We start from the raw sequence: 18,417 nt of genomic DNA, 5'->3' as shown, positions 1-18,417 counted from the left end.
TTCCTGCTGAAGCTGGTGATCTTGAACTGCTACTCCAAGACTTCCACTCCTGCAGTGGCTCCCAGCGGTTCATCAGAGACTTTTGATATTAAGGAGATCCTGGGCACCAAGAGAGTGGGCGGAAGAACCTTTTATTTTGTGGATTGGAAGGAGTTTGGTCCCGAAGAGAGGTCCTGGGAGCCAGAAGAGAACCTCAATGCCCTACCTTCCTGAAGAAGTTTCTCTCTCGTTCTGGCCCCAAGAGGAGGGGACGTAAGAGGGGGGATACTGTCATGCCCATGGCCGCAGGTCGTCAGGCTCACTCACCTCCTGACACCCGCAGCCATGGAACTATGAACGCTGGTCCCCTATCTCCTTCTCAGGAGACGCCAGCACTCACTTCCGCTTCTCCCGGTTCGTGCCGTTCTTAAAGGGTAAGCGCGCGCACCTGAAATTAGTACTAAATTAGCCCATGACACCCTGGACTATAATAAGGGCCCAGCCCCTTCCTGCAATGGCTGAGCGTTGTTGTCGTTACCCTAGTCTGTCTATGCAAATGGTCTCCTAAGTGTTTTCCAGTTCCCAGTGTTTCCCGTTCCTGCTACCTGTAACCTGTATCCTGTGATATCCTGGTCAAGTGCCGTGTTGAGCTGAAGTTGTGCTGTGCTGTTAACCACGCCTGTCCTGCTACACCACGCCTGCCTACTGTCTAGTCCCAGTCGAGCCTGTCTTGCTACTGTCTGAGCTAACACAGGTACACTATACGAACTATAGACTGTGACCTGTGTCCTGTTGGCCAGCTACCATACCGTCAAGGTGGTACGGTCCAGTGGGTCCATGTACCCAAGGTGACACCACTCCTGCAGTGGCGCTATCTACGGTGGGTGGCGGGGTTGCTATCTTCAGGCAGGTGGTGCTATCTACATGGAGGGGTGCTATTTACAAGACTGGAGTCCCCGGCCAGAGATCTTGAGATGCTCTGGCCGGGGATTTCATTGTTGAAAGCCCTGACTTTACTGTCCTTATATATACAGTAATGTCAAGGGCTTCCCCGGGCTGTGCGGGGAGTGGCCAGGATCAGTTTTTACCAGCCGTTACAAGGATTGTTTCCTGAAAACAGCTGGTAAAAACTGATCAATTGACTTCTATTGGAGCCGCCTGACCGTGAAAACGGCCAAAAATAGGACATGTCCTATTTTTTGACGACCAATATTCACAGGCCGTTAAAAAAACGGCCATGTGAATACACCCATAGAACTTCATTGTTCTGAAAACGACCGTTTTTCACTGTCGTGTGAAAGAAGCCTTAGGGTATGTTTACTCGCACAATTAAAAACGGCTGAAAATTACGGAGCTGTTTGAAAGGGAAAACAGCCTCTGATTTTCAGCGGTTTTTGAGGCTTTGTTTTAGACGTTTTTGGAGCTGTTTTTCAAATGAGCCTATGATTTTTTAAAACAGCGGCATAAAAAAACGCCCCATTTCACTAGCGTTTTTCAAGGCGTATTTCAAGGTGTTTACACCCTGAAATACACATGAAAACACTGCATGAGAACATATCCTAAGGCCTAATTTACATGAGCGTGTTAAACGTCCGTGGGTCGGCTGTTTAAACAGCGGCCGTCCCACGGACCTATGTAATTCAATGTGGCTGTTCACACAGCCGTTGTTTCAACGGACCGTGTGAAGGGTCCGTGGGAAAATAGGACATGTCCTATATTTTCACGCATCCCTCCATATACTCTCATCTATGGGGGATGCGAGACATCGCGTATCGCAGCGCCGAGCACGTATGCACCTCGGAAGTGAAAAACTATAGTTTTTCACGTCCAATGTGCGCAACGCCCGTGTAAATAAGGCCTAAGGGTATGTCCACAAGTAGTTTAAACTCTGCGGATTTTCTACAATGTATTTCATTGTGGAAAATCCACAGCATAATACAGGCGCAGCAAAGTGGATGAAATGTCAACATATCTCATCCACACACTGCGTAAAAAATACGCCGAAAAAACGTTGATGAATTGATATGCGGTGTGGTTTTTTAATCCACAGCATGTCAGTTTATGCTTGTCGGTTTCCCCCATTGAATTCAATGGCGAGGTGAAACCCGCCAATGTTGCGAATTTTTGCGGTGGACTAGCTTAGATTCCGCTGCTAAAATCACAACTCAGAAAAAAAAAAAAAGATTATACTTACCCAGATCTCTCTGCTTCTGCGTCCATCCTGACCTGCAGAGATGATGTTTCATCCCATGTTACTGGTGCAGCCAATCACAGGCTTAAGCGGTCACATGGAATGAAACGTCATCCCAGGAGGCTGGGCTGCAGGACGTCAGAGGGATGAGCTGCCATGACGACGGTTAAGTATAGGATTATTTTTTTAACCTGCTGTTTTCCGCAGTGGACATTCTGGCCGAAAAACTGCACCACAATTTGGTGCATTTTTTTGGCTTGGAATTCCCTGCGGGGACCAGGGCAGATACGCTGTGTACTTTTAGGCAGCATATCCGCCGTGTGTGAACATAGCCTTAAAGTGGTTGTTCAGGTTTTAGCAAATAATGCTGTACTTCTTTGGGGCTGATTCAGGTGGTTGAACATTGTTGTCTGGTTTAAGCAAGATATCTTTGGTCAGAGGCGTAGCTAGGTTCTCCAGCACCCGGGGCAAAGATTCAGTTTGACGCCCCCCCCCCCCCCCCCCCAACCTCTTTCCCGACATCTCCTTCCCCCTCGCCGTGTTTGTTTTCTCTACCAATCGACGAGCATAAAAACATTTGTACATTTTACAAGCAATATGGTTCTATACACAACACCAGAATAGTGCTCAGTACATATATACAGCACCAGCACAAATACAGCTCAATTTACTGCAACCCCTGCTGTATAGGTATGTACGGCGTAAAAATACAGCTCCCAGCATGGCCCAAACAATGGTAAGGATATGCTGGGAGATGCCGTTTCACAAAAAATAAATCCTATCATAATCACACCACCCTTCATCTCGCTGCAGATCATACAGTGACTACATTACTGATCAGAGGCAGACTAAACATTTACATTAAGTGACTCACCGGTGACGTCTCAGATTCTAGTTCTTTTTCTCCATCCGGTCCAGACCTCTATGATGACTTCTCCCGGTCACAGCCCATTTCTGCAGTTTGCCGCTCAGATGTCTTCAGCTTCTCACTTTTCCAACATTTCTGCACCTATAAATAAATATAAAGTTATCATTATACCACACACTACACCCCTAAATATAATAGCGCCATACACTGCACCTCTAATTATAATAGCACCATACACCGTGTCACACACACACACACACACACACACACACACACACACACACACACACACACACACACTGTACCCCCTGTAGATAGTGCCTGCCATAGAGCCCCCTGTAGATAGTGCCTGCCATAGAGCCCCCTGTAGATAGTGCCTGCCATAGAGCCCCTGTAGATAGTGCCCCCATAGAGACCACCCCTGTATAGTGTCCCACAAATAACTCCCCCTATAGTCCTCTACAGATAGCCCAACCATGTATGTAGCCCCCCTGTAGATATAGCCCACCCCTGTATATAGTGCTCCACATATAGTCCACCCCTGTATATAGTGCTCCACAGATAGCACACCCCTGTATATACTATATACAAGGGTAGGCTATCTGTGGAGCACTATAAACAGGGGAGGACTATATGTACAAGGGGGCTATATACAGGGGTGGGCTTTCTGTGGTGCACTATAGGGGGAGCTATTTGTGGAATACTATATACAGGGGTGGGCTATATCTATCTACAGGGGGACTATATACAGGGGTGGGCTATCTACAGGGGGACTATATCTACAGGGGTGGGCTATATCTACAGAGTTGGGCTATATCTACAGGGGTGGGCTATATCTACAGGGGTGGGCTATATCTACAGGGGGCTATATACTATATAGCCCCCCCTGTAGCTATAGCCCACCCCTGTATATGGTGCTCCATAGATAGCCCACCCCAGTATATAGCCCCCCTGTAGATATAGTCCCCCTGTATATAGCCCACCCCCTGTAGATATAGTCCACCCCTGTAGATATAGTCCCCCTGTATATAGCCCACCCCCTGTAGATATAGTCCCCCTGTATATAGCCCCCCCCTGTAGATATAGTCCACCTGTATATAGCCCACCCCCTGTAGATATAGTCCCCTGTATATAGCCCCCCCCTGTAGATATAGTCCACCTATATATAGCCCACCCCCTGTAGATATAGTCCCCTTTATATAGCCCCCCCTGTAGATATAGTCCACCTGTATATAGCCCCCCCCTGTAGATATAGTCCACCTGTATATAGCCCACCCCCTGTAGATATAGTCCCCCTGTATATAGCCCCCCCCCCTGTAGATATAGTCCACCTGTATATAGCCCACCCCCTGTAGATATAGTCCCCCTGTATATAGCCCCCCCCCTGTAGATATAGTCCACCTGTATATAGCCCCCCCCTGTAGATATAGTCCACCTGTATATAGCCCCCCCTGTAGATATAGTCCACCTGTATATAGCCCACCCCCCGTAGATATAGTCCCCCTGTATCCCCCCCCCCCCCCCGCAGATACAGCGACACACGTCTATTACAATTTAAAAAAAATAAAAAATATTCAAACTCACCTTATTCCCGCTCCCACGCCGTCCGGCAGCCATGGAGCCATGGAGACCTGCGCTCTTCTGTGCCCGGTCATTCATTGCTTCTAATTGTACCTGTGTCCTTGCGACACAGGTACAATTACAGTGCAGGAGGAGGTGGCGCTGGCGCCCCCCTCTGAACTGCGCCCGGGGCACGTGCCCCGCCTGCCCCCCCCCTAGCTACGCCCCTGCTTTGGTTACTTTTGCTGACTGTGAGGACTTTGTGGCTATCAATGGATTCACTATGGCAGGCAATAGGAGCACTCTATCTTTGTGGTTGTTAATATGGGCTCTGACCCCGTGCCTGGAAACAGTGCTCTCTCTCTGTCTCTCTCTCTGTCTCTCTCTCATTTGATAGGGCCCAGTGGCTAGGCCTATTATGAGGGAACTGTGGGTAACTGTGTTATGGATCACCGTGGTTTGCACTTATGATAACACTGTGGCTGGAGATGTTATGGGGCAAAGACTGGCATTGCTATGAGAACACTGCAGCTGCCACCTTCATGGAGGCATGTTAAGTGTACAAAGAAACAATGACTGGCAATGTTATGGGGACTTTGACTATATCTAGCAAAGTTATGGGGGCACTGAATGTGGCCAGCAAGTGCACACACATATTTGTATGGGTGTTTGTGCACGTGTGCATATATCCATGGACCCCACCCTTTGACAATGTCCTGAACATCACCTGTAATAAAGGAAAGCCTTGTGGAAAGAGATGAATATAGTCATATATGAAGTGTTGGTTTTTCTGTTCCTTAGATTCAGAAGATGGGCAGAAACATGTCATGGTGAGTGAACGTACTGAAGCCTTCACAACAGCCAGAAACTTGCTAGCATCTGGAGCTGATGCCATTGAAAGAATTATGTCTTCATATAAAGAGGTACCTCTAATTTTACTGCCTGTTTATGCATGTATATGAAGTCACCTACCGGTAGTGCAAGAACCCCTCTACAATTATTAATTCACAGGTTTAAACAATAAAACTAGAATTATCGTGCCACCTTTTCTGCAAAGTTGTAGGGCCAAGTTTGTCTCCTGCTTCTTTTCATCATTCATTTCTAGGAGTAACGTTCCTTTAAATTTCAGGCAGTAGACATGAACACTGGAAGGGCCCTTTTACTATAGACGTGAGATAAATATTGTCAAAAATTGCAGGTTTCTACTCTTTACCCAGAGATTACGGTCTGTTAATTGGCCACATTCTTTCGTATTCGATTTTTTTTTGTCTGATCATAATCTTTATTATATTCTTAAAGGAAACTTTAAAAGCATGTACATAAGCCCCTTCAATTAAAAATGTTAGAAGTTTTTTGTTTCTTTTGAAATATAACACATTTATATTTAATCATTGCACATATTGTTACTTATAGCACAATGGGCCTTATTAATCAAAACTGTCATAAAAACTCAGCTCACCTGAAAAATGAGAGATGCGCTGCAAGGGTCAGTTCACACGTTGCGTAAATACTGCGGATTTTCCGCAATGGAATTTGTTGCAGCATAATAGAGTAGTAGCAAAGTGGATGAGATAGAACAAATCTCATCCGCACGCTGCATAAATACTGAGTGGAAAAAACTCGCAACAAATAGTGGTTGTTGCACAAAAAACGCAACTTCAAAAAAAATCTTATACTTTTCTGTGTTTCTTCCTCCAGGCCGGCCTCCTGAGATGCCGTTTCATCCCATGTGACCGCTGCAGCCATTCACAGGCTGTAGCGGTGGTCACATGGGATGAAAGGCCGGCCTCCTGGGTTGACGTTTTATCCCATGTGACCGCCACTGCTGCCAATCACAGGCTGCAGTGGCTCCTGGGATGAAACGTTAATTGCTTCAATTTTCCGCCTCAGACATTCCGGGCAAAAAACTGCACCACCGGGGCAGATACGCAGTGTAACTTTACGCAGCGTATCCACCCCATGTGAACTCAGCCTAACTGATTGCTGTAGACATCAAGACCACTGTTATTATGTGGTATGTAACGTGTGAAACTATATCCTCTACCTGCTTGGAATTACGCGCAATCACATGCTGGATAATGTTCTTTACAATATGTTTTTTTGTTTTTTACAAATTCATAGGGAATAAAACCAGTTCTTATTTCATTTTGTAGGTTACAGAACTGGCAGGTTACACGGCCAGAGTATATAATATGTTTTCTGTCTTTAATGAAGTAAAACAAGGAATTTATAAAAAATCATCAATTCAAGAAACACAGAACCAAATAAAAAAGACTGGACTTCACATAGATGGACCTTTGGAAATTAAAGGTATTTCTACTTTTTAATCGTGTACAAAAGAGAAAGGCTGATTAGGTCACCGTACAATTATCTAAATTATGATCCTCATCTCCGGCAGTGCAAAGGAAAAGTAAATCATCCGTGTCCTCAGATGTATACAGATATATTCAAGCTTGTATCCAGCATACGTCTAAAATTGTAGTTAGAAACACATCTATATTTATTTAAGACTATTTAAAAGCATTAAAAAAAATCCACAGTTATGTTTCGAACCCTATACCTATTCTTAAAGGGATTATCCGAGAGTATGAAAAATACAGAAAACTACCTGTATGTGTATGAATAGTTACCAGATGATATCAACAGAAGTAATTATTTCTAATTTTCATTATGCTACCCAGCTCTGTGCAGTACAGATGTTTTGATGCTGTGGGTGGGATTATCATCTAAAGCAGTGGTCCCCAACCTTTTTTGCACCAAGAACCAGTTTGACGCAAGAAAATGTTTCCAGGGGCGGGGTTAGAGTCAGTTCACACATTGCGTAAATACGGCGTATACCTGTATTATAATACCTGTATTATGCTGCGGAACATCCGCAGCATAATACAGTAGCAGCAAAGTGGATGAGATAAAACAAGTCTCATCCACACTCAGAAACGCTCAGAAATGGACCTGCGGTCAATTGTATTTGCGTAAATTCTGCTTATTTGTTTGCGGTGTAAAATCCACACCAAATAGCAGCAGGGGCATAGCTAAAGGCTTATGGGCCCTGGTGCAAGAATTCAGCTTGGGCCCACCTACCCCTCCCCAACACCACCAGACCCCTGACCACGCCTATGCCCAGCCGCCTTGCCCAACAGTCCGCATGGATGCCCCCACAGTATATTGCCCCCATAGCTGCCTCCACGGTATAATGCCCCCCATAGCTTCCCCCACACAGTATAATGCCCCCATAGTATAATGCTCCCCATAGCTGTCCCCACACCGTATAATGCTCGCCATAGCTGCCCCAGGCAATATAATGCTCCCCATTGCTGCCCCCTCACAGTATAATGCCCCCCATAGCTGCACCTCACAGTATAATGCCCCCATAGCGGCCCCTCACAGTATAATGCCCCCATAGCTGCCCCCACAGTATAATGACCCCCATAGATGCCCCCACAGTATAATGACCCCATAGCTGCCCCCACAGTATAATGACCCCATAGCTGCCCCCACAGTATAATGCCCCCCTAAAGCCTCCCATACAGTATCAGCCCCACTCCCATACCCAGTAAAATGCCCACATATGTGCCTAATAAAAAATAATAACATAATTACTTACCTATCCCCATTCCCACGACAGGTGGAGAATCCTTCTCCTCCAGTCTGTGTTATGAGTGACTCGGCGCAGACAGGCGTGATGCCGTCACAAAATCGCGCCTTCCTGCGCCGAGCCACTCACGGCAGAGTGAATCCTGGGGCAAGGAGCCGTCACTCTTTCGTCAGCATTCAATTCAACTGTATCTGAATCCTAAGGATGCAGATGCAGTTGGAACTGGAACCAGAAATATCATCCTAGGAGGCCGGCCTGTATGACGTTAGAGGACCGGCCTCCTGGGAGGACGTTTCATCCCATGTGACCACCGCTGCAGCCAATCACAGGCTGCAGCGGTCTCCTGGGATGAATCGTCATCCCAGGGGGCTTGCTCAGCAGTTTTCCGCAACAGACATTCCGGGCGAAAAACTGCACCACAGTTTGGTGCAGTTTTTTGCCCGAAATTCCCTGAGGCCACCGGGGCAGATACCAGATACCGCGGCCCGGTACCAAATGATCCGCGGCTCGGTATTGGTCCGTGGCCCGGTGGTTGGGGATCATTGATCTAAAGCACTACAGTTCCCATAATTCCTCTCCCCTCTCAAGACATTGCATCTATTTACAGCTGCCTGCCCTTCCATTGCAAAGTGTAAGGGAGTGCTAAAATTACTCACTGTCTTCACACACAACAGAGGCTCTGCAATTGATACACGATTCACATGCACGATCTGCTGCCCAGCATGTGAAACACCACGATGGGAGAGCAGGGAGCAAAGCAGATAAGAGTCATGTGATGTGTGATGTTTTGTTCTTCAGAGAGGGAGAAGACAGGGAGAGAGGATATAACCACATTGTCAGAATATCAAACCTCACACAAGCAGGAGAGAAGAACCAGGAGCATGGTCATGTAATATGCAAGTGTGACTGCATGCACACGTTGCTTATTTTGCTGCGGAAAATATGCATCAAAACCGCAGCACCGATGCTCTAGCTGGGGACTCCGTAGTTGAAAGTCCCTGACCACACTGTCCTTATATGGACAATGATGTCAGGGGCTTCCAGAGTGCAAGAATCCTCGAGCCAAGTGCTACTTGATGCTCTGCCCAGGGACTTCGACCTTGGGGAAGCTCCACGAGTTATAAGTTTATCTGTCACACGAAGGCTCCCATTTTTAAAAAAAACGTATACCGCACTATACTGCGCAATTGATTCTGTAAAAAAAACAGTAACCTTTCACAACGGCGACAAACGCAAACCATTAGCAAAGTATCCGTCACCATTGAGATCAATGGTGATCCAAGCGGAAGCTATGGTTTCCGCTTGCGTTGAGGGGTTCCCCCGACAGAAAGCTCAGACGGAACCCCTCAACGAATAACCAACGCTGATGTGAACAGGCCCTTACTTTGGAATTATTCACACGTCTGTACTTCGGATCGTATCATGCTGTTTTTTTTTTAATTTAAAAAAATGTGTTAAGAAATTTAAATGGTTTTATTCACATTTCCTTTTTTTATGCACATGCCTTTTTTTTTTATACACAACATGTAGCGAATGGCACCGTTTTTTGACCATTTTTAACCCATAGAAGTCAAAGGGTTGATGCATGTTCCTTTTTTGCATAGTTCATAGTGTGTATTTGTTCTGCTTTTTTTGATTTAGTTTTTCAGCAACATTACAAAAACAGCAAAAAAATTGTTAATACTTTAACAATGAACAGTTAGTGCCGACAACCGACAATAAAATACAGAAAGAAAACGGATACAACACAGAAACAGAAAGAAATTGTAAAAAAAACAAAAACTATCAGTATTGCGCATGCGTATTTGATCCTATTTTTATATGCACGTGGAAAGAAGCCCTCTTTACTAAGGCATAATAAGTCATTTATAAAATACTGTGTTATTTATTTTTCTCAGTACAAAACATTCAAAGTTGATCCAATGCCCTTAAGTGTAAAAAAAACGTTGGTTTTTACAGCTTCTATGTATCATTGATACATAGAAGCTGTATGTTACGATTAAACCAGAATCCATCAGGTCAACAAGACTGATGGCTTTGGTGACAGTGGGTCCAGCGTGTCTCTGACACGCATGATCGCTGCTATGGATCACATCAAAGTTCAGTATATGATAGGTGATCTGTCCTGTCGTGAGGGAAGGGGCGGTTGTGGACATGCACGGTTGGCCAGGAGTGCAAGCACACAGCAGGAGGTCGAATGGGCATGGCCAGAAAAGTGGGAAAAGGATCCATCTGTTATCAATCATATCTAAGTTCATGACTTAGATGTGATTGATAACAGCTGGATCCACGGATGTCCCCCCGTCACCGAAGCCGTCAGTCTAGCTGACCTGACGCATTTGGGTTTGAGCGCAAGATACAGCTACTATGTATCCAGGATACATGAGAAGCTGCATCTCAAAAAGTAAACTACTTTTTTTTTATTTTTTAAATAAAAACAAAGTTGTTTAAAATTCGTTGTTTTATTAACAAAACTGTGCTCAAATGTTTACATAGCCTTTATACTGCTACACTATGTCCTATAATTTCATAAAATATGTTCAAATTTGCCAATTCTGACTAAATGTCCAGCCAGTCTGGGCTAATTCTTAGTATGTCAGGGATACAATCTGCTGCAATATGATTATGTCAGAAATTCAAAAGTCCAGCAATAAACAGAGTTTCACAATGTTAAAATTCATTAGAAAGTTCTTCAGACTGCTATTTTCTAAGCTTCTGTCCAATATGTTTTGGGCTGTTGCTTAGTAGCTGACATTGCTACCAGAAGATAATATGACCAGATTTCCACACTCCTGATGAGATCAGGATATGTAAGCCACTATATTTATAGACTGTTGGTGCAAATTAATACAGAAATGTTTTAATCTTTTTCACTAAATTATTTTGTCACAGGCAAAGTAATCGATGTAGATCATGGGATCATCTGTGAAAATGTGCCTATCATTACCCCAAATGGAGATATTGTGGTTTCTAAATTAAATATAAAAGTAAGTAAAGATACAGACTTTCCAGCAATGCATTTATCCCTTTATTATAATATGTATTGTGGATTACTATATTGCATTTAAAGGGCATCTCTGGCTGTAAATAACTTTCCATAAATCAATAGTACAAGCAAAGATAAAATTCACTGATAAAATCCGTAGAGCAGAGAGTAGGAGTGATTCACAGCTTCACTTAGAGATCAGGTTACAGCTGCCCATAGAAGTCTATGGAGAGATGGGGAAGCGGAAGCAGCAGCAGAGTGAGAGTGAGGGAGAATGGAGCGGAGATGGGGAGGAGGAAGCAGCAGCAGAGTGAGAGAGACACACAGACATATGCTTCTGCTTCCAGTAAGTGTTTTACTGTCTCATCCCAATGCTGGATTCAAAAGCTAAAATGCTCATTATGGCTGTATAATATCCTCCACGCTACAGCAGCGTCTGATACGTGTTTTACTGTCTGAACAAAGTGCTGGATTAACAGCTGCACTGCTCATTACTGCTGTATAATGTCCTCCATGCTGCTTCTGTGTATGTGTCTGAGAATGATAGGGAAGCAGGATCTCCTCTGAATGCTGTGTGCTAGTATTAAAGACGCTACTCTCCTGCTTCTGCTTTTTCCTTCTACTCCTTGCTCCATAGACTTCTATAGACAACAGCTGTAACCTTATCTCTTAGTGAAGCAGTGAATCAGTCTTCCCTCTGCTCTACTGATTCTATGTGGGAATTCTGAGTAAGTAAATGAACAGTTAGGGTATGTGCACACGAGAACTGTCTTTTACGTCTGAAAAGACAGACTGTTTTCAGGAGAAAACAGCTGCGTCGTTTCAGACGTAAAAGCTCCTCCTCGCATTATGCGAGGCGTCTTTGACGGCCGTAATCTTGAGCTGCTCTTCATTGACTTCAATGAAGAACGGCTCAAATTACGTTGCAAAGAAGTGTCCTGCACTTCTTTGCCGAGGCAGTCAATTTATTTGTCGTCGTTTGACAGCTGTCAAATGACGACACGTAAATGACAGGTCGTCGGCACAGTACGTCGGCAAACCCATTCAAATGAATGGGCAGATGTTTGCCAACGTATTATAGCCATATTTTCAGACGTAAAACGAGGCATAATACGCCTCGTTTACGTCTGAAAATAGGTTGTGTGAACCCAGCCTTAAAGAGGGGGAGCAGGAAAGGAGTATGGTAAGTGGAGAAAGAGGCATTTTTCTTTAATATTATATTTTACAAAGTTTCTTATCTTCGCTTCTTCTATTGATTTATGGAATGTTGTGTATAGCCGGAGGTACACTTTATAGTGTAAGTGCACACGGGTGATTAAAAATCCATATTTTGACATCTAATTTCTGACATATGACATTTCAGACTTTTCTTTGTAGAGATCGGTGGGGTCTCTACAAAGGGATCCCCAATAATACTATGTCTCTGTATTATATCTACAATTACACAGCAACTTGTCAATAACCACTGAAAGAGGCGGGGGAGCGCATCCTTAATTTATACAACAAACCCATAACTATGAGTGTGCATTATTCTTTGATAGCTCCTATTAGCTAAATGGCCTAATATTTATTTTTTGTGCCGTTTAGTCTTTTAGGAGAGCGGACCTGTCCAGACACTATGCTTCCCTTACATAGCGCAGTATAGTCTGATGATAGACCTGCTTTGACCCTTTCCCTGCCAAGGACGTATCTCATACATCCTGGCAGGGAAGCACTTTAGTAGTCAAAAATTTATCTGACAGAATCCTAGCTAGAGCAGGCTGAAGTCAGAGCTTCATAAACACAATCATAAATATTTTTTTGTTTACATTTAAACTATAATCTGGGAAAGGCTCCCGACATATACCCCAAGCCTAGGCTGTGACAGTTGTCTAATAGTGGCATCCATTACCCGTAGACTATAGTGGTGTTCTTTTAATGGATACATCATGAACTCTCATGACCTTCTTCATGACGTATCCGTTAAATGGATCCAATAATAGTCTATAGTGACGAATTAAAAGCAATAAAGATAATGTTCATCACTTGTCCAGGGGAAAGTTAAAAACAACAACATTTATGTCATAATTTAAAAAACAGTAACAAAGAACACATCCAACATATATTAACCATAACAATGCCAATTAATCTCTTGATCACATATGCAAAAGTTAATTTGATTTTTTAAAAGCATCACACTACCAGAAAAATATATACCATTGCAGAATGACAATACAAAGAGCAGAGCAATTCCTATACTATTTATCAATGAATAAATATACATAACATCAGTCCTTCAATTAAAACCCATAGGTGATCTGGTATCCAATTTTGATGTCTAGGATTATAGATATTACATAAATGCTTATTAATTTGTTAAAGTTTTCGCGAGGTGCATTCAACATACTGTGAATTGCAATAGTTGCCAATAAATTACATACACACTATATGTAGAATTACAGTTCAATGGTGGAAGATTGTGGTGTATGTGCAGATCTAAAAGTTTTTGTTTTTTCAGGGCATACCGACATAATCCAGATCTTGTCATACCACATTTATATAAACCACTAGAAAAAGTACCCGGCGCTGCCCGGGTATAATGTGTCGGTCTGTCTGTTTGTGTGTTCATTGGATTTGTTCCAAGGGTGCCCAGGAGGCCAATCCATGCCCTCGTATTTTCTTGGTTTACGGGGAAATCGCTAGTTGCCCTATATACCCCAGCAGTTACACACTGTTTATTTCAATTTTAACTTCCTAAATACCTAACAGCTGAACTGGTAGGAAATGGAGCCATAAGGCCCCATGCACACATTCATATTTTTCATCCGTAATTACGGACCCATTCATTTCTATTGGCCCACGAACACCTTTCCGTATTTTCACGGATGGGTGTCCATGCTGAAAAAATTATAGAACCTGTTCTATTCTTGTCCATAATTACGGCACGGACCTATGAAGCCTACGAAGCCTAGGGGCGCTTCCGTAAATACGGACGGCTACGGATGTGCATCCGTAAACCGTTCGTATTTACGGAAGCGTTGCTATGTTACTTGTTGGTGACATCATTTGCAGTCTCCCTCCTTTTTTTACGGATCTGTATAAACGAATCAAATATGGATGCACTGCGGACCGTATGTGCGGATACCGTTCTGTATATTTACAGATAAGTTACGGATGAAACCCTAAATAATGTCTGATGCATGTGCATTAACATTATAGTTACCAGAAAGCTCTGTTACTGCTACATTTTCTCCCGTAGTTAGGTTATGTCTCTTGATGCAACCCTCATTAGGTAGTGGTTTAAAGTAACACTATACTCGCACTTGACAATCATCCAAAGTCAGTGATCTGAATTGAAGAGGATAAAACAACGGATTAGCTCTACAATCAGAACATTTGATCTGTCACCCATAGACTATTATAAAAGCTAAAAGCTATTAAAAAAACATGACATATATGTTTAATGGATGCATGTGAAGTATTCCATACAAAGGCATACGTCACCCATGGTCTCCCATGTTAAAAAAATGTATACTGGGTGGGGATATACGTTCTTGCGGGATCCCGTGTGATTGAATAGCGTAGTCTACTAGGTTTTTCACAAATATGAAAAAAAAGTATACCAGCCTGACAAAGGCTGAGAGGACACTCTTTTAATCTATATTAGGCTAATGGAGCCCAATGAACACGTCCAGCGTGTACATCGGAGCTTTCCCCACGTACAAGCTAGACCAAAGGAGAAAACAAGATTTTAACTGGGTTTTTTATGGCCCTCTGTAGATAATGCCACACCCCCTGTAGCTTATGCCACAGTGCCCTCTGTAGAGAGTGCCACCACCCCCAGATAATGCCACAGTGCCATCTGCCTTTGTAGATAGTGCCACACACACCCCTTTGTAGATAGTGCCACACATATCCCCCTATAGATAACTCCATTGGGGCTTCCTCTAGGAGTGGAATGCCCAGCCAAAGCGTTGCCGGAAGTTTGGCCGGGGATTTCTTCTCCTGGAGGAGCCCCTGATGTCACTGTCCATATATGGACAGTGACGTCAGAGGCCTCGTCTATCAGCGGAATCCCCGACCAGTGCGTCGGCAAAGCGATGGCCGGGCATTGCGGTCCAGCAGGAGCCACTGACGTCACTGTCCATATATGGACAGTTACGTCAGAGGCCCCGTCTATCAGCATAATCCCCGACCAGAGCCCTCTGACTGGGGATTCCACTCCTAGAGGGAGCCCCAATGAAGCTATATATATGGAGGGGGTATAGCGCAGTCCACAGGATGGGGTGTCTGGCGTGGCACTATCTACAAGGCGGTGTGCATCGCTCCTCCTTCGGCTTGCTCTCTGCTATTCTGCTGTCAACGGGCTGCAGATGACAGCTTGAGTGGCCGCATGTTTGAGACCTCTGGTGTAGGCAGTGCTCTTTGAGCTAAACAATTTGGACTTCAGACTGATACATGAAATCATCAGCAAGATTTGTGCAGTTGCTGCTGATATATTTAGCTCACAAAGAGACGAGATACAATTGTAACCACTTTTTAGCTAATCGCAGAACTATCTATGTACAGGTTTGATGTCCTTGGCTCCATGCACACGAACGTATTTTTTTGCTCCCATAAATACTGGCGTAAATACGGGTCCTTTGTTACATGTATTCGACCAGTATTCCACCCGTATTTACGGACCCGTTTTCTCTTCACTATCAGTGCTGGATAGAGAGAAGGGGCAGCCCTTTCGTGCAGAGTTTCCGCAGCGATTGAAAGTAAAAGAAGTTCATACGTAGCCCGGCCGTTGTCTTGGTGACGCGTCCCTTTTTGACATCCAGTCCGACCTCCCTGGATGATGCGGCAGTCCATGTGACCGCTGCAGCCTGTGATTGGCTGCAGTGGTCACATGGGATGAAACGTCAACCCGGGAGGCCAGACTGGAGGAAAAAGTAGGGAGTTCTGGGTAAGTTAACTTTTAATACTATTAACGCCAGCGGTAGTCACTCTCCCGGGTGCTGAAAGAGTTACTGACGATCAGTTAACTCTTTCAGCACCCTGGACAGTGACTATCCCCTGACGTCACCTGGCAACGTTCCCGTAATTACGGGTGCACACACGTAGCCACCCGTAAGTACGGGAGCCCCATAGACTTCTATGGGCCTGCCCGTGCCGTAATTACAGCCTGAAATAGGACATGCTCCATATTTTTCAACGGCCTGGGCACCTTCCCATAAGCAAACGGGAAGGTACCCGTGGTCTATGGGCCCGTAATTACGGCCCGTAATTACGGTCTTTTTTACGTTCGTGTGCATGGGGCCTAAGAATGTAAACAGGAGTGTTCTCATTAACTGAGAGCAAACTGATTATCTTAAAAATGGTGATGAATTAAAATATTTATATGAAACCGGATATGTTTCCAATATGATGCCACAGTGGTCACTATTGTGATGTCACAATGGGATCTTTTGTGATGTCACAACTGTGATTATTTTAATGATGTCACAATGGTCGCAGTTGTGATGTCACAATGTTCACTGTTGTAATGTCACGATGGTCACTATTGTGATGATACAACGGTTACTATTGTGATATCACAATGGTTACTATTGTGATATCACAATGGTCACTGTTAATTTCATAATAGTCACTGTTGTAATATCACAAAGGTGACTATCATGAGTCATATTAATCACTGATGTGATTTCGGAATTGCCACTATTGTGATGTCACAATGGCCACTGTTGTAATGTCACAATGGTCACTTTTGTGATGTCACAATCATCACTTTTTTTATGTCACAATGGTTACTATTGAGATATCACAATGGTCACTATTGTGAAGTTACAATGGTGATGTGATGATGTCACAATAATCAAGGTTATGATGTCACTGTTGTGATATCAAAATGGGCACTGTTGTGATGTCACAATCACTATTGGGATGTCACAATTGGCACTGTTGTAATGTCACAATTGTAACTATTGTGATATTACAAGAGCACTGTTGTCATGTCACAATGGTTACAGTTGTTATGTTACAATAGTCACTCTTGTGATGTTACAATGGTGACTATTGTAATGTCACAATGGGCACAGTTGTGATGTCACAATGGTCACTATTGTAATGTCACAATTGTCACTAATGTAATGTCACAATGGTAAGTGTTGGAATGTCACAATGGTGATCGTATTGATGTCAAAATGTTCACTGTTTTGATGTCACAATCATGACTGTTGTTATGTGACTATAGTCATTTGGCTTGAAAATGCTGAAGACGTACTTTGAAATGGTTCTGCAACACTTTATGGATATGGTGATGGTGTGTGTGTTTTCTTTAAACAAAAAGTAGGTTTACAAAAATTAGATATGGCTGGATGGCACATCTGACCAAATCTCATATTCTGGTTAATCTAATTGCTACATAAATTTAAGTGAACATATCAGTTCAGTTGAGAGTACTCAGGCAAGTGGATATATAACAAATGTCTGAAACATTCTATATCTAAAATCAGTGGGTGTAATAATTACATGGTAACCACATGCAATTAGACACAATTACATTACTTTCCTTATAATTTAGATAGATTTCTAATCAATGCTCTAATTACTATTTAATTTGCAATGTAACCCAAATAGTACATGTTGTGTATGTAACAGAAATTTACAAGATTTTCAGAGTTTGGGTCAAAATATTTAATTGGTTATACAGTATTTACAACATTATTTTCTTAAGCTCATATAATTTGGTTTAAATTTGGAACCCATACCTATATCCTGAATGGGGTCCCACGACCCTGTCCCTCCTCATTGCTGGCTGTGCTCGGGTGCTTTGGGAGTTACAGAAACAGACAGCTCGTCTGTTTCCAGAATTCCAGGCCACCTTTCCATTGACTCTTCGCCTGGATTCTGCAGCCAGCGGGACGGGGTTAAAGGGAACCTCTCTCTGGAAATAGGTGTGGGTCATGCATCTATCAGACTTTTATGGCATACCCTGCCAATATGCCATAAATCTTAGATGGAAGTACCCCTTTAAAGTTGCCATATCTACCACTTTATTGATAACTTGAAAATGTATCTATTGTTCATTTTTTTACAATATTCTTAGGCCTCATTTACACGAACGTGTTTCACGTCCGTGATACGCACGTGAAAATCACGAGCGTCGCACGGATCTATGTAAGTCAATGGGGCCATTCAGACATTCCGTGTTTTTCATGAAATTCACAGCATGTCCTATACTTTAGCGTTTTTTGCACATCACGCACCCATTG

At 43.5% G+C, this 18,417-nt stretch overlaps 1 protein-coding gene across 2 annotated transcripts in view; it reads left to right on the top strand.

The window, feature by feature from the left end:
• ABCD2 (ATP binding cassette subfamily D member 2) overlaps positions 1–18,417 on the top strand; it is a 51,788-nt gene that overhangs the window by 13,079 nt on the left and 20,292 nt on the right. For both annotated transcript variants that reach the window (XM_075857248.1, XM_075857247.1), the window contains exons 3-5: positions 5,400–5,521; positions 6,752–6,908; positions 11,086–11,180. In XM_075857248.1, coding sequence (XP_075713363.1) covers positions 5,400–5,521; positions 6,752–6,908; positions 11,086–11,180 — 374 coding nt within the window. The remainder of the gene's footprint in view (positions 1–5,399; positions 5,522–6,751; positions 6,909–11,085; positions 11,181–18,417) is intronic.

This window comes from Rhinoderma darwinii, chromosome 3 (assembly GCF_050947455.1).
Source record: "Rhinoderma darwinii isolate aRhiDar2 chromosome 3, aRhiDar2.hap1, whole genome shotgun sequence".
Classification (NCBI taxonomy): Eukaryota; Metazoa; Chordata; class Amphibia; order Anura; family Rhinodermatidae; genus Rhinoderma; species Rhinoderma darwinii.
The sequence above is the reverse complement of the archived record's forward strand: the minus strand, read 5'-3'. Positions and strand labels throughout refer to the sequence as shown.